Raw genomic sequence first — 16,590 nt, forward strand, 5'->3', positions numbered from 1 at the left:
TGGAGATCAGCTTTTATATGTTCCAGACGATGCCTGTCATCTTGTATCCTCCGTTTGACTTCCTCCATTTCTTTTCTTTGGTTATTTATAATATGGTTTTGTTGTTTGACATCTGAAAGGGAAATTTCCAGCTCTTTCCTTCTGTAATTTATATCTTCCATATTTCTCTTGATGGCCTCTCTCTGTTGTTCTATTTCTGTATTCATCTGCATTATATAGTCTTTAATTTGACTCATATTTTCCAGGATAGATTTTTCTTCCTCTTTCAGTTTGGCCATTTGCTTTTCAGATTCTTGACTTAATCTTTCAGCCTCAGCGTTTTTCAATTTCCTGGTGTCTTCAAATTCATCCTTTTCATGTTGAAATCTTTGTTTTCGGCTTGTTATTTCATCTCTTTGATTTTGTATTTCTTCTGCTTGTTGGGTGACATCTGCCAGGGAAATGTCCAACTCTTTGTTTTTGACAATAAGTATTTTCAGTTTCGTTTCCATATCTTCATTCTTTACTAAAATGTCAATCTTGATTTGTTCAAGGTTATCTTTCATCTTATCAATGTTCTCCTTCAAATGTTGTTCTTTTTCTTTCAGATCAGCAGTTAGCTTTTTAACTTCAACTCTATCTCTTTCCAACTCTGTAGTTTTCTCCTCTAGATCAACCATAACAGCAGCAATCTTGCTTTTGAATGTATTGATTTCTTCTTGTTCTCTTTCCAGCTTCGTTGTGAATTGAAGCAGATATTCGTTTTGTGTATTGACCTGAACCATTTTCAAGCTCTCTTTATATTTTTCCACAACTGACATGCCTTTTTCAGGTTCTGAAATGTATTTTTTGCTGTCAGGCTTCCTTAAGTCCAAGATGAGTGTCCCTTCATTTTCTATCTTGGTCACTCTATCAAGATCTTCCCTCTCTCTTTCCTGGTCTGGTGTGTCAATTTGTTTCTGTGTGTCAGATTCCTTCAACTCTAAATCATATTTTTCTCTGTTCATTATCTCGTTGAGTCTTTCAAGATCCTTCCTCTCTGCCTCGATCTCATTCCTGAGCTTTTCAAGTCGTTCTTTTTCCAACACAATATTCTGCATCCATTCATTCTCAATTTCTTGTATCTTTGATGCTATGTCAGACTTCATTCTTGATAGATCTTTCTTCTCTCTGTGTGTAAGGGTTAGATGAGCATCCAACTTCTCTTTATTTGTATTGAGATCATCACAATCATGCTCCAATGTTGATCTTAGTCTTTGCATGTCTTCAATTTTTTGTTGTAATTGTTCCGTTTGTCTTATAATTTCATCATCAATTGTTTTCCTCTCCCGGTCCATGTCAGTCTTCATTTGTTCAAGGTGATCTTTCACTCTAGTTATGCTTTCCATGGAAGCATCAATCTCATCTTTCTTCTGCATTACATCCTTCCTGAAACATTCCAGTTCTTGTGTTTGTCTTTTGATGTCATTATCCATGAATTCTTGTTCTTTCTTCTTCTGGGCAACAATCCTTGCAAAATTCTCAAGTTCTTCCCTTTCATTTTGAACCTGGACAGCCAAGTCCTTTAGGCTCTCCTTCTCTTTACTCATGTCCTCAAGAACAATATCATTGTTGTCTGACTTATTTTGTAGCTCAATCTTGATCACTTCAAGTCTTTCTTTTTCCTTTTCTAATTCTTGTTTTTCTTGGTCAAGTGTGTCAATTTGTTTCTGGGTGCCGGATTCCTTCAACTCCAAATCCTGTTTTTCTTTGTTCAATATCTTATTGAATCTATCAAGGTCATTTCTCTCTGCCTCCATCTCGTTGAGGAGCTTTTCAAGTCGTTCTTTTTCCAACACAGAATTCTGGATCCATTCATTCTCAAGTTCTTGTGTCTTTGATGCTATATCAGACTTCAATCTTGATAGATCTTCCTTCTCTCTGTGTGTAAGTTCAAGATGAGCATCCAACTTCTCTTTATTTGTATTGAGTTCATCACACTCGTGTTCCAATGCTGATCTTAGTCTTTGCATGTCTTCATTTTTTAGTTGTAATTGCTCCATTTGTCTTATAATGTCATCATCAATTGTTTTCCTCTCAAGGTCCATGAAAGTCTTCCTTTGTTCAAGGTGATCTTTCACTCTAGTTATGCTTTCCATGGAAGCATCAATCTCATCTTTCTTCTGCATTACATCCTTCCTGAAACATTCCAGTTCTTGTGTTTGTCTTTTGATGTCATTATCCATGAGTTCTTGTTCTTTCTTCTTCTGGGCAACAATCCTTGCAAAATTCTCAAGTTCTTCCCTTTCATTTTGAACCTGGACAGCCAAGTCCTTTAGGCTCTCCTTCTCTTTACTCATGTCCTCAAGAACAATATCATTGTTGTCTGACTTATTTTGTAGCTCAATCTTGATCACTTCAAGTCTTTCTTTTTCCTTTTCTAATTCTTGTTTTTCTTGGTCAAGTGTGTCAATTTGTTTCTGGGTGCCGGATTCCTTCAACTCCAAATCCTGTTTTTCTTTGTTCAATATCTTATTGAATCTATCAAGGTCATTTCTCTCTGCCTCCATCTCGTTGAGGAGCTTTTCAAGTCGTTCTTTTTCCAACACAGAATTCTGGATCCATTCATTCTCAAGTTCTTGTGTCTTTGATGCTATATCAGACTTCAATCTTGATAGATCTTCCTTCTCTCTGTGTGTAAGTTCAAGATGAGCATCCAACTTCTCTTTATTTGTATTGAGTTCATCACACTCGTGTTCCAATGCTGATCTTAGTCTTTGCATGTCTTCATTTTTTTGTTGTAATTGCTCCATTTGTCTTATAATGTCATCATCAATTGTTTTCCTCTCAAGGTCCATGAAAGTCTTCCTTTGTTCAAGGTGATCTTTCACTCTAGTTATGCTTTCCATGGAAGCATCAATCTCATCTTTCTTCTGCATTACATCCTTCCTGAAACATTCCAGTTCTTGTGTTTGTCTTTTGATGTCATTATCCATGAGTTCTTGTTCTTTCTTCTTCTGGGCAACAATCCTTGCAAAATTCTCAAGTTCTTCCCTTTCATTTTGAACCTGGACAGCCAAGTCCTTTAGGCTCTCCTTCTCTTTACTCATGTCCTCAAGAACAATATCATTGTTGTCTGACTTATTTTGTAGCTCAATCTTGATCACTTCAAGTCTTTCTTTTTCCTTTTCTAATTCTTGTTTTTCTTGGTCAAGTGTGTCAATTTGTTTCTGGGTGCCGGATTCCTTCAACTCCAAATCCTGTTTTTCTTTGTTCAATATCTTATTGAATCTATCAAGGTCATTTCTCTCTGCCTCCATCTCGTTGAGGAGCTTTTCAAGTCGTTCTTTTTCCAACACAGAATTCTGGATCCATTCATTCTCAAGTTCTTGTGTCTTTGATGCTATATCAGACTTCAATCTTGATAGATCTTCCTTCTCTCTGTGTGTAAGTTCAAGATGAGCATCCAACTTCTCTTTATTTGTATTGAGTTCATCACACTCGTGTTCCAATGCTGATCTTAGTCTTTGCATGTCTTCATTTTTTAGTTGTAATTGCTCCATTTGTCTTATAATGTCATCATCAATTGTTTTCCTCTCAAGGTCCATGAAAGTCTTCCTTTGTTCAAGGTGATCTTTCTCTCTAGTTAAGCTTTCCATGGAAGCGTCAATCTCATGTTTATTTTGCATTACATCCTTCCTGAAACATTCCAGTTCTTGTGTTTGTCTTTTGATGTCATCATCCATGAGTTCTTGGTCTTTCTTTTTCTGGGAAACAATAATGTCAAAGTTCTCAAGTTCTTCCTTTTTACTTTGAAGCTGGACAGCCAAGTCCTTTAGGCTCTCCTTCTCTTTACTCATGTCCTCAAGAACAATATCATTGTTGTCTGACTTCTTTTGTAGCTCAATCTTGATCATGTCCAGTGTTTCTTTTTCCTTTTCTAATTCTTGTTTTTCTTGGTCAAGTGTGTCAATTTGTTTCTGGGTGCCGGATTCCTTCAACTCCGAATCCTGTTTTTCTTTGGTCAATATCTTATTGAATCTTTCAAGGTAATTTCTCTCTTCCTCGATCTCGTTCCAGAGCTTTTCAAGTCGTTCTTTTTCCAACAGAAGATTCTGGATCCATTCATTCTCAAGTTCTTGTGTCTTTGATGCTATATGAGACTTCAATCTTGATAGATCTTCCTTCTCTCTGTGTGTAAGTTCAAGATGAGCATCCAACTTCTCTTTCTTTGAATTGAGTTCATCACACTCATGTTCCAATGCTGATCTTAATCTTTGCATGTCTTCATTTTTTAGTTGTAATTGCTCCATTTGTCTCATAATGTCATCATCAATTGTTGTCCTCTCCCAGCCCACGAAAGTCTTCCTTTGTTCAAGATGATTTTTCTCTCTAGTTAAGCTTTCCATGGAAGCGTCAATCTCATCTTTCTTCTGCATTACATCCTTCCTGAAACATTCCAGTTCTTGTGTTTGTCTTTTGATGTCAGCATCCATGAGTTCTTGTTCTTTCTTCTTCTGGGCAACAATCCTTGCAAAATTCTCAAGTTCTTCCCTTTCATTTTGAACCTGGTCAGCCAAGTCCTTTAGGCTCTCCTTCTCTTTACTCATGTCCTCAAGAACAATATCATAGTTGTCTGACTTCTTTTGTAGCTCAATCTTGATCATGTCCAGTGTTTCTTTTTCCATTTCTAATTCTTGTTTTTCTTGGTCAAGTGTGTCAATTTGTTTCTGGGTGCCGGATTCCTTCAACTCCAAATCCTGTTTTTCTTTGTTCAATATCTTATTGAATCTTTCAAGGTAATTTCTCTCTTCCTCGCTCTCGTTCCAGAGCTTTTCAAGTCGTTTATTTTCCAACACAAGATTCTGGATCCAATCACTCTCAATTTCTTGTGTCTTTGATGCTATGTCAGACTTCATTCTTGATAGATCATCCGTCTCTCTGTGTGTAAGTTCAAGATGAGCATGCAACTTCTCTTTCTTTGTTTTGAGTTCATCACACTCGTGTTCCAATGCTGATCTTAGTCTTTGTATGTTTTCATTTTTGTGTTGTAATTGCTCCATTTGTCTTAGAATGTCAACATCAATTGTTGTCCTCTCCCGGTCCATGTCAGTCTTCATTTGTTCAAGGTGATCTTTCACTCTAGTTATGCTTTCCATGGAAGCGTCAATCTCATGTTTATTTTGCATCACATCCTTCCTGAAACATTCCAGTTCTTGTGTTTGTCTTTTTATGTCATCATCCATGAGTTCTTGGTCTTTCTTTTTCTGGGAAACAATCATTTCAAAGTTCTCAAGTTCTTCCCTTTCATTTTGAACTTGTACAGCCAAATCATTTAAAGTCTCCTTCTCTTTACGTATGACATCGAGGACCATTTCGTTGTTGTCTGCTGTCTTTTGTAGCTCAATCTTTATCAGGTCCAGTCTTTCTTTTTCCTTTTCTATTTCTTGTTTTTCTCGGTCTAGTGTGTCAATTTGTTTCTGTGTGTCAGATTCCTTCAATTCCAAATCCAGTTTTTCTTTGTTCATTATCTTGTTGAATCTTTCAAAGTAATTTCTCTCTGCCTCCATCTCGTTCCTGAGCTTTTCAAGTCGTTCTTTTTCCAACATAGAATTCTGGATCCATTCATTCTCAAGTTCTTGTGTCTTTGATGCTATATCAGACTTCAATCTTGATAGATCTTCCTTCTCTCTGTGTGTAAGTTCAAGATGAGCATCAAACTTCTCTTTCTTTGTATTGAGTTCATCACACTCGTGTTCCAATGCTGATCTTAGTCTTTGCATGTCTTCATCTTTTTGTTGTAATTGCTCCATTTGTCTTAGAATGTCAACATCAATTGTTGTCCTCTCCCGGTCCATGTCAGTCTTCATTTGTTCAAGGTGATCTTTCACTCTAGTTATGCTTTCCATGGAAGCGTCAATCTCATGTTTATTTTGCATTACATCCTTCCTGAAACATTCCAGTTCTTGTGTTTGTCTTTTTATGTCATCATCCATGAGTTCTTGGTCTTTCTTTTTCTGGGAAACAATTATTTCAAAGTTCTCAAGTTCTTCCTTTTCACTTTGAAGCTGTACAGCCAAATCATTTAAGCTTGCCTTCTCTTTACTTATGTCAATGAGGACCATTTTGTTGTTGTCTGATGTCTTTTGTAGCTCAATCTTTATCACATCCAATCTTTCTTTTTCCTTTTCTATTTCTTGTTTTTCTTGGTGTAGTGTGTCAATTTGTTTCTGGGTGTCAGATTCCTTCAATTCCAAATCCAGTTTTTCTTTGTTCATTATCTTGTTGAATCTTTCAAGGTCATTTCTCTCTGCCTCCATCTCGTTCCTGAGCTTTTCAAGTCGTTCTTTTTCCAACACAGAATTCTGGATCCATTCATTCTCAAGTTCTTGTGTCTTTGATGCTATATCAGACTTCAATCTTGATGGATCTTCCTTCTCTCTGTGTGTAAGTTCAAGATGAGCATCCAACTTCTCTTTCTTTGTATTGAGTTCATCACACTCGTGTTCCAATGCTGATCTTAGTCTTTGCATGTCTTCATTTTTTAGTTGTAATTGCTCCATTTGTCTTATAATGTCATCATCAATTGTTTTCCTCTCCCGGTCCATGAAAATCTTCCTTTGTTCAAGGTGATCTTTCTCTCTAGTTAAGCTTTCCATGGAAGCGTCAATCTCATCTTTCTTTTGCATTACATCCTCCCTGAAACATTCCAGTTCTTGTGTTTGTCTTTTGATGTCATCATCCATGAGTTCTTGGTCTTTCTTTTTCTGGGAAACAATTATTTCAAAGTTCTCAAGTTCTTCCTTTTCACTTTGAAGCTGTACAGCCAAATCATTTAAGCTCTCCTTCTCTTTACTTATGTCATCGAGGACCATTTTGTTGTTGTCTGATATCTTTTGTACCTCGATCTTTATCACATCCAGTCTTTCTTTTTCCTTTTCTAATTCTTGTTTTTCTTGGTCTAGTGTGTCAAATTGTTTCTGGGTGTCAGATTCCTTCAATTCCAAATCCAGTTTTTCTTTGTTCATTATCTTGTTGAATCTTTCAAGGTAGTTTCTCTCTGCCTCGATCTCATTCCAGAGCTTTTCAAGCCGTTCTTTTTCCAACATAGAATTCTGGATCCATTCATTCTCAAGTTCTTGTGTCTTTGATGCTATATCAGACTTCAATCTTGATATATCTTCCTTCTCTCTGTGTGTAAGTTCAAGATGAGCATCCAACTTCTCTTTCTTTGTATTGAGTTCATCACACTTGTGTTCCAATGCTGATCTTAGTCTTTGCATGTCTTCATTTTTTAGTTGTAATTGCTCCATTTGTCTTATAATGTCATCATCAATTGTCTTCCTCTCCCGATCCATGAAAGTCTTAATTTGTTCAAGGTGATCTTTCTCTCTAGTTAAGCTTTCCATGGAAGCCTCAATCTCATCTTTCTTCTGCATTACATCCTTCCTGAAACATTCCAGTTCTTGTGTTTGTCTTTTGTTTTCATCATCCATGAGTTCTTGGTCTTTCTTTTTCTGGGAAACAATCTTTTCAAAGTTCTCAAGGTCTTCCTTTTCACTTTGAACCTGTACAGCCAAATAATTTAAGCTCTCTTTCTCTTTACTTATGTCATCGAGGACCATTTTGTTGTTGTCTGATGTCTTTTGTACCTCAATCTTTATCATATCCAGTCTTTCTTTTTCCTTTTCTATTTCTTGTTTTTCTTGGTCTAGTGTGTCAATTTGTTTCTGGGTGTCAGATTCCTTCAATTCCAAATCCAGTTTTTCTTTGTTCATTATCTTGTTGAATCTTTCAAGGTCATCTCTCTCTGCCTCTATCTCGTTCCAGAGCTTTTCAAGTCGTTCTTTTTCAAACACAGAATTCTGGATCCATTCATTCTCAAGTTCTTGTGTCTTTGATGCTATATCAGACTTCAATCTTGATAGATCTTCCTTCTCTCTGTGTGTAAGTTCAAGATGAGCATCCAACTTCTCTTTCTTTGTATTGAGTTCATCACACCCGTGTTCCAATGCTGATCTTAGTCTTTGCATGTCTTCATCTTTTTGTTGTAATTGCTCCATTTGTCTTTTAATGTCATCATCAATGGTTTTACTCTTCCGGTCCATGAAGGTCTTTCTTTGTTCAAGGTGATCTTTCTCTCTAGTTAAGCTTTCCATGGAAGCGTTAATCTCATCTTTCTTTTGCATTACATCCTTCCTGAAACATTCCAGTTCTTGTGTTTGTCTTTTGATGTCTTCATCCATGAGTTCTTGGTCTTTCTTTTTCTGGGAAACAATCATTTCAAAGTTCTCAAGGTCTTCCTTTTCACTTTGAACCTGTACAGCCAAATAATTTAAGCTCTCTTTCTCTTTACTTATGTCATCGAGGACCATTTTGTTGTTGTCTGATGTCTTTTGTACCTCAATCTTTATCATATCCAGTCTTTCTTTTTCCTTTTCTATTTCTTGTTTTTCTTGGTCTAGTGTGTCAATTTGTTTCTGGGTGTCAGATTCCTTCAATTCCAAATCCAGTTTTTCTTTGTTCATTATCTTGTTGAATCTTTCAAGGTCATCTCTCTCTGCCTCTATCTCGTTCCAGAGCTTTTCAAGTCGTTCTTTTTCAAACACAGAATTCTGGATCCATTCATTCTCAAGTTCTTGTGTCTTTGATGCTATATCAGACTTCAATCTTGATAGATCTTCCTTCTCTCTGTGTGTAAGTTCAAGATGAGCATCCAACTTCTCTTTCTTTGTATTGAGTTCATCACACCCGTGTTCCAATGCTGATCTTAGTCTTTGCATGTCTTCATCTTTTTGTTGTAATTGCTCCATTTGTCTTTTAATGTCATCATCAATGGTTTTACTCTTCCGGTCCATGAAGGTCTTTCTTTGTTCAAGGTGATCTTTCTCTCTAGTTAAGCTTTCCATGGAAGCGTTAATCTCATCTTTCTTTTGCATTACATCCTTCCTGAAACATTCCAGTTCTTGTGTTTGTCTTTTGATGTCTTCATCCATGAGTTCTTGGTCTTTCTTTTTCTGGGAAACAATCATTTCAAAGTTCTCAAGTTCTTCCTTTTTACTTTGAAGCTGTACAGCCAAATAATTTAAGCTATCTTTCTCTTTACTTATGTCATCGAGAACCATTTTGTTGTTCCCTGATGTCTTTTGTAGCTCAATCTTTATCACATCCAGTCTTTCTTTTTCCTTTTCTATTTCTTGTTTTTCTTGATCTAGTGTGTCAATTTGTTTCTGGGTGTCAGATTCCTTCAATTCCAAATCCAGTTTTTCTTTGTTCATTATCTTGTTGAATCTTTTAAGGTAATTTCTCTCTGCCTCCATCTCGTTCCTGAGCTTTTCAAGTCGTTCTTTTTCCAACACATAATTCTGGATCCATTCATTCTCAAGTTCTTGTGTCTTTGATGCTATATCAGACTTCAATCTTGATAGATCTTCCTCCTCTCTGTGTGTAAGTTCAAGATGAGCATCCAACTTCTCTTTCTTTGTATTGAGTTCATCACACTTGTGTTCCAATGCTGATCTTAGTCTTTGCATGTCTTCATTTTGTAGTTGTAATTGCTCCATTTGTCTTATAATGTCATCATCAATTGTTTTCCTCTCCCGGTCCATGAAAGTCTTCCTTTGTTCAAGGTGATCTTTCTCTCTAGTTAAGCTTTCCATGGAAGCGTCAATCTCATCTTTCTTTTGCATTACATCCTTCCTGAAACATTCCAGTTCTTGTGTTTGTCTTTTGATGTCATCATCCATGTGTTCTTGGTCTTTCTTTTTCTGGGAAACAATTATTTCAAAGTTCTCAAGTTCTTCCTTTTCACTTTGAAGCTGTACAGCCAAATCATTTAAGCTCTCCTTCTCTTTACTTATGTCCTCGAGGACCATTTTGTTGTTGTCTGATGTCTTTTGTACCTCAATCTTTATCACATCCATTCTTTCTTTTTCCTTTTCTAATTCTTGTTTTTCTTGGTCTAGTGTGTCAATTTGTTTCTGGATGTCAGATTCCTTCAATTCCAAATCCAGTTTTTCTTTGTTCATTATCTTGTTGAATCTATCAAGGTAATTTCTCTCTGCCTCCATCTCGTTCCTGTGCTTTTCATGTTGTTCTTTTTCCAACACAGAATTCTGGATCCATTCATTCTCAAGTTCTTGTGTCTTTGATGCTATATCAGACTTCAATATTGATAGATCTTCCTTCTCTCTGTGTGTAAGTTCAAGATGAGCATCCAACTTCTCTTTATTTGTATTGAGTTCATCACACTTGTGTTCCAATGCTGATCTTAGTCTTTGCATGTCTTCATTTTGTAGTTGTAATTGCTCCATTTGTCTTATAATGTCATCATCAATTGTTTTCCTCTCCCGGTCCATGAAAGTCTTCCTTTGTTCAAGGTGATCTTTCTCTCTAGTTAAGCTTTCCATGGAAGCGTCAATCTCATCTTTCTTTTGCATTACATCCTTCCTGAAACATTCCAGTTCTTGTGTTTGTCTTTTGATGTCATCATCCATGTGTTCTTGGTCTTTCTTTTTCTGGGAAACAATTATTTCAAAGTTCTCAAGTTCTTCCTTTTCACTTTGAAGCTGTACAGCCAAATCATTTAAGCTCTCCTTCTCTTTACTTATGTCATCGAGGACCATTTCGTTGTTGTCTGATATCTTTTGTACCTCAACCTTTATCACGTCCAGTCTTTCTTTTTCCTTTTCTATTTCTTGTTTTTCTTGGTCTAGTGTGTCAATTTGTTTCTGGGTGTCAGATTCCTTCAATTCCAAATCCAGTTTTTCTTTGTTCATTATCTTGTTGAATCTTTCAAGGTCGTTCCTCTCTGCCTCCATCTCGTTCCTGAGCTTTTCATGTCGTTCTTTTTCCTTTTCTAATTCTTGTTTTTCTTGGTCTAGTGTGTCAATTTGTTTCTGGGTGTCAGATTCCTTCAATTCCAAATCCAGTTTTTCTTTGTTCATTATCTTGTTGAATCTTTCAAGGTCATCTCTCTCTGCCTCAATCTCGTTCCAGAGCTTTTCAAGTTGTTCTTTTTCCAACACAGAATTCTGGATCCATTCATTCTCAAGTTCTTGTGTCTTTGATGCTATATCAGACTTCAATCTTGATAGATCTTCCTTCTCTCTGTGTGTAAGTTCAAGTTGAGCATCCAACTTCTCTTTCTTTGTATTGAGTTCATCACACTCGTGTTCCAATGCTGATCTTAGTCTTTGCATGTCTTCATCTTTTTGTTGTAATTGCTCCATTTGTCTTATAATGTCATCATCAATTGTTTTCCTCTCAAGGTCCATGAAAGTCTTCCTTTGTTCAAGGTGATCTTTCTCTCTAGTTAAGCTTTCCATGGAAGCGTCAATCTTATCTTTCTTTTGCATTACATCCTCCCTGAAACATTCCAGTTCTTGTGTTTGTCTTTTGATGTTATCATCCATGAGTTCTTGGTCTTTCTTTGTCTGGGAAACAATCTTTTCAAAGTTCTCAAGTTCTTCCTTTTCACTTTGAACATGTACAGCCAAATAATTTAAGCTCTCCTTCTCTTTACTTATGTCATCGAGGACCATTTCGTTGTTGTCTGATATCTTTTGTAGCTCAACCTTTATCACGTCCAGTCTTTCTTTTTCCTTTTCTATTTCTTGTTTTTCTTGGTCTAGTGTGTCAATTTGTTTCTGGGTGTCACATTCCTTCAATTTCAAATCCAGTTTTTCTTTGTTCATTATCTTGTTGAATCTTTCAAGGTCGTTCCTCTCTGCCTCCATCTCGTTCCTGAGCTTTTCATGTCGTTCTTTTTCCTTTTCTAATTCTTGTTTTTCTTGGTCTAGTGTGTCAATTTGTTTCTGGGTGTCAGATTCCTTCAATTCCAAATCCAGTTTTTCTTTGTTCATTATCTTGTTGAATCTTTCAATGTCATCTCTCTCTGCCTCGATCTCGTTCCAGAGCTTTTCAAGTCGTTCTTTTTCCAACACAGAATTCTGGATCCATTCATTCTCAAGTTCTTGTGTCTTTGATGCTATATCAGACTTCAATCTTGATAGATCTTCCTTCTCTCTGTGTGTAAGTTCAAGATGAGCATCCAACTTCTCTTTCTTTGTATTGAGTTCATCACACTCGTGTTCCAATGCTGATCTTAGTCTTTGCATGTCTTCATTTTTTTGTTGTAATTGCTCCATTTGTCTTATAATGTCATCATCAATTGTTTTCCTCTCAAGGTCCATGAAAGTCTTCCTTTGTTCAAGGTGATCTTTCTCTCTAGTTAAGCTTTCCATGGAAGCGTCAATCTCATCTTTCTTTTGCATTACATCCTTCCTGAAACATTCCAGTTCTTGTGTTTGTCTTTTGATGTCATCATCCATGAGTTCTTGGTCTTTCTTTTTCTGGGAAACAATAATGTCAAAGTTCTCAAGTTCTTCCTTTTCACTTTGAAGCTGTACAGCCAAATAATTTAAGCTCTCTTTCTCTTTACTTATGTCATCGAGGACCATTTCGTTGTTGCCTGATGTATTTTGTAGCTCAATCTTTATCACATCCATTCTTTCTTTTTCCTTTTCTAATTCTTGTTTTTCTTGGTCTAGTGTGTCAATTTGTTTCTGGATGTCAGATTCCTTCAATTCCAAATCCAGTTTTTCTTTGTTCATTATCTTGTTGAATCTATCAAGGTCATTTCTCTCTGCCTCCATCTCGTTCCTGTGCTTTTCAAGTCGTTCTTTTTCCAACACAGAATTCTGGATCCATTCATTCTCAAGTTCTTGTGTCTTTGATGCTATATCAGACTTCAATCTTGATAGATCTTCCTTCTCTCTCTGTGTAAGTTCAAGATGAGCATCCAACTTCTCTTTCTTTGTATTGAGTTCATCACACTTGTGTTCCAATGCTGATCTTAGTCTTTGCATGTCTTCAGTTTTTTGTTGTAATTGCTCCATTTGTCTTATAATGTCATCATCAATTGTTTTCCTCTCAAGGTCCATGAAAGTCTTCCTTTGTTCAAGGTGATATTTCTCTCTAGTTAAGCTTTCCATGGAAGCATCAATATCATCTTTCTTTTGCATTACATCCTCCCTGAAACATTCCAGTTCTTGTGTTTGTCTTTTGATGTCATCATCCATGAGTTCTTGGTCTTTCTTTGTCTGGGAAACAATCTTTTCAAAGTTCTCAAGTTCTTCCTTTTCACTTTGAACATGTACAGCCAAATAATTTAAGCTCTCCTTCTCTTTACTTATGTCATCGAGGACCATTTCGTTGTTGTCTGATATCTTTTGTAGCTCAACCTTTATCACGTCCAGTCTTTCTTTTTCCTTTTCTATTTTTTGTTTTTCTTGGTCTAGTGTGTCAATTTGTTTCTGGGTGTCAGATTCCTTCAATTCCAAATCCAGTTTTTCTTTGTTCATTATCTTGTTGAATCTTTCAAGGTCGTTCCTCTCTGCCTCCATCTCGTTCCTGAGCTTTTCATGTCGTTCTTTTTCCTTTTCTAATTCTTGTTTTTCTTGGTCTAGTGTGTCAAATTGTTTCTGGGTGTCAGATTCCTTCAATTCCAAATCCAGTTTTTCTTTGTTCATTATCTTGTTGAATCTTTCAAGGTCATTTCTCTCTGCCTCAATCTCGTTCCAGAGCTTTTCAAGTCGTTCTTTTTCCAACACAGAATTCTGGATCCATTCATTCTCAAGTTCTTGTGTCTTTGATGCTATATCAGACTTCAATCTTGATAGATCTTCCTTCTCTCTGTGTGTAAGTTCAAGATGAGCATCCAACTTCTCTTTCTTTGTATTGAGTTCATCACACTCGTGTTCCAATGCTGATCTTAGTCTTTGCATGTCTTCATTTTTTAGTTGTAATTGCTCCATTTGTCTTATAATGTCATCATCAATTGTTTTCCTCTCAAGGTCCATGAAAGTCTTCCTTTGTTCAAGGTGATCTTTCTCTCTAGTTAAGCTTTCCATGGAAGCGTCAATCTCATCTTTCTTTTGCATTACATCCTTCCTGAAACATTCCAGTTCTTGTGTTTGTCTTTTGATGTCATCATCCATGAGTTCTTGGTCTTTCTTTGTCTGGGAAACAATCTTTTCAAAGTTCTCAAGTTCTTCCTTTTCACTTTGAACATGTACAGTCAAATAATTTAAGCTCTCCTTCTCTTTACTTATGTCATCGAGGACCATTTCGTTGTTGTCTGATATCTTTTGTAGCTCAACCTTTATCACGTCCAGTCTTTCTTTTTCCTTTTCTATTTCTTGTTTTTCTTGGTCTAGTGTGTCAATTTGTTTCTGGGTGTCAGATTCCTTCAATTCCAAATCCAGTTTTTCTTTGTTCATTATCTTGTTGAATCTTTCAAGGTCGTTCCTCTCTGCCTCCATCTCGTTCCTGAGCTTTTCATGTCGTTCTTTTTCCTTTTCTAATTCTTGTTTTTCTTGGTCTAGTGTGTCAAATTGTTTCTGGGTGTCAGATTCCTTCAATTCCAAATCCAGTTTTTCTTTGTTCATTATCTTGTTGAATCTTTCAAGGTCATTTCTCTCTGCCTCGATCTCGTTCCAGAGCTTTTCAAGTCGTTCTTTTTCCAACACAGAATTCTGGATCCATTCATTCTCAAGTTCTTGTGTCTTTGATGCTATATCAGACTTCAATCTTGATAGATCTTCCTTCTCTCTGTGTGTAAGTTCAAGATGAGCATCCAACTTCTCTTTCTTTGTATTGAGTTCATCACACTCGTGTTGCAATGCTGATCTTAGTCTTTGCATGTCTTCATTTTTTAGTTGTAATTGCTCCATTTGTCTTATAATGTCATCATCAATTGTTTTCCTCTCAAGGTCCATGAAAGTCTTCCTTTCTTCAAGGTGATCTTTTTCTCTAGTTAAGCTTTCCATGGAAGCGTCAATCTCATTTTTCTTTTGCATTACATCCTCCCTGAAACATTCCAGTTCTTGTGTTTGTCTTTTGATGTCATCATCCATGAGTTCTTGGGCTTTCTTTGTCTGGGAAACAATCTTTTCAAAGTTCTCAAGTTCTTCCTTTTCACTTTGAACATGTACAGCCAAATAATTTAAGCTCTCCTTCTCTTTACTTATGTCATCGAGGACCATTTCGTTGTTGTCTGATATCTTTTGTAGCTCAACCTTTATCACGTCCAGTCTTTCTTTTTCCTTTTCTATTTCTTGTTTTTCTTGGTCTAGTGTGTTAATTTGTTTCTGGGTGTCAGATTCCTTCAATTCCAAATCCAGTTTTTCTTTGTTCATTATCTTGTTGAATCTTTCAAGGTCGTTCCTCTCTGCCTCCATCTCGTTCCTGAGCCTTTCATGTCGTTCTTTTTCCTTTTCTAATTCTTGTTTTTCTTGGTCTAGTGTGTCAAATTGTTTCTGGGTGTCAGATTCCTTCAATTCCAAATCCAGTTTTTCTTTGTTCATTATCTTGTTGAATCTTTCAAGGTCATTTCTCTCTGCCTCGATCTCGTTCCAGAGCTTTTCAAGCCGTTCTTTTTCCAACACAGAATTCTGGATCCATTCATTCTCAAGTTCTTGTGTCTTTGATGCTATATCAGACTTCAATCTTGATAGATCTTCCTTCTCTCTGTGTGTAAGTTCAAGATGAGCATCCAACTTCTCTTTCTTTGTATTGAGTTCATCACACTCGTGTTCCAATGCTGATCTTAGTCTTTGCATGTCTTCATTTTTTAGTTGTAATTGCTCCATTTGTCTTATAATGTCATCATCAATTGTTTTCCTCTCAAGGTCCATGAAAGTCTTCCTTTGTTCAAGGTGATCTTTCTCTCTAGTTAAGCTTTCCATGGAAGCATCAATCTCATCTTTCTTTTGCATTACATCCTTCCTGAAACATTCCAGTTCTTGTGTTTGTCTTTTGATGTAATCATCCATGAGTTCTTGGTCTTTCTTTTTCTGGGAAACAATAATGTCAAAGTTCTCAAGTTCTTCCTTTTCACTTTGAAGCTGTACAGCCAAATAATTTAAGCTCTCTTTCTCTTTACTTATGTCATCGAGGACCATTTCGTTGTTGCCTGATGTATTTTGTAGCTCAATCTTTATCACATCCAGTCTTTCTTTTTCCTTTTCTATTTCTTGTTTTTCTTGGTCTAGTGTGTCAATTTGTTTCTGGGTGTCAGATTCCTTCAATTCCAAATCCAGTTTTTCTTTGTTCATTATCTTGTTGAATCTTTCAAGGTCATTTCTCTCTGCCTGCATCTCGTTCCTGAGCTTTTCAAGTCGTTCTTTTTCCAACACAGAATTCTGGATCCATTCATTCTCAAGTTCTTGTGTCTTTGATGCTATATCAGACTTCAATCTTGATAGATCTTCCTTCTCTCTGTGTGTAAGTTCAAGATGAGCATCCAACTTCTCTTTCTTTGTATTGAGTTCATCACACTCATGTTCCAATGCTGATCTTAGTCTTTGCATGTCTTCATTTTTTTGTTGTAATTGCTCCATTTGTCTTATAATGTCATCATCAATTGTTTTCCTCTCCCGGTCCATGAAGGTCTTCCTTTGTTCAAGGTGATCTTTCTCTCTAGTTAAGCTTTCCATGGAAGCGTCAATCTCATCTTTCTTTTGCATTACATCCTTCCTGAAACATTCCAGTTCTTGTGTTTGTCTTTTGATGTCATCATCCATGAGTTCTTGGTCTTTCTTTTTCTGGGAAACAATAATGTCAAAGTTC

The 16,590-nt window shown here is 36.4% G+C and overlaps 1 protein-coding gene across 1 annotated transcript in view; it reads right to left on the bottom strand.

Annotated features, from left to right (window-relative positions):
* Positions 1 to 382: 382 nt before the first annotated feature.
* Positions 383 to 16,590, bottom strand: part of LOC311233451 (uncharacterized protein) — a gene marked incomplete at its 3' end in the record, with an annotated part of 84,491 nt that continues 68,283 nt past the window's right edge. Inside the window, exons 6-7 of the mRNA XM_084320418.1 lie at positions 1,401 to 4,790; positions 383 to 430 (exon numbers count right to left, since the gene is read on the bottom strand). Of these exons, the coding sequence (XP_084176544.1) occupies positions 383 to 430; positions 1,401 to 4,790 (3,438 nt within the window). The remainder of the gene's footprint in view (positions 431 to 1,400; positions 4,791 to 16,590) is intronic.

Source organism: Notolepis coatsorum (genome assembly GCF_963971535.1).
Source record: "Notolepis coatsorum genome assembly, chromosome: 8".
Classification (NCBI taxonomy): domain Eukaryota; kingdom Metazoa; phylum Chordata; class Actinopteri; order Aulopiformes; family Paralepididae; genus Notolepis; species Notolepis coatsorum.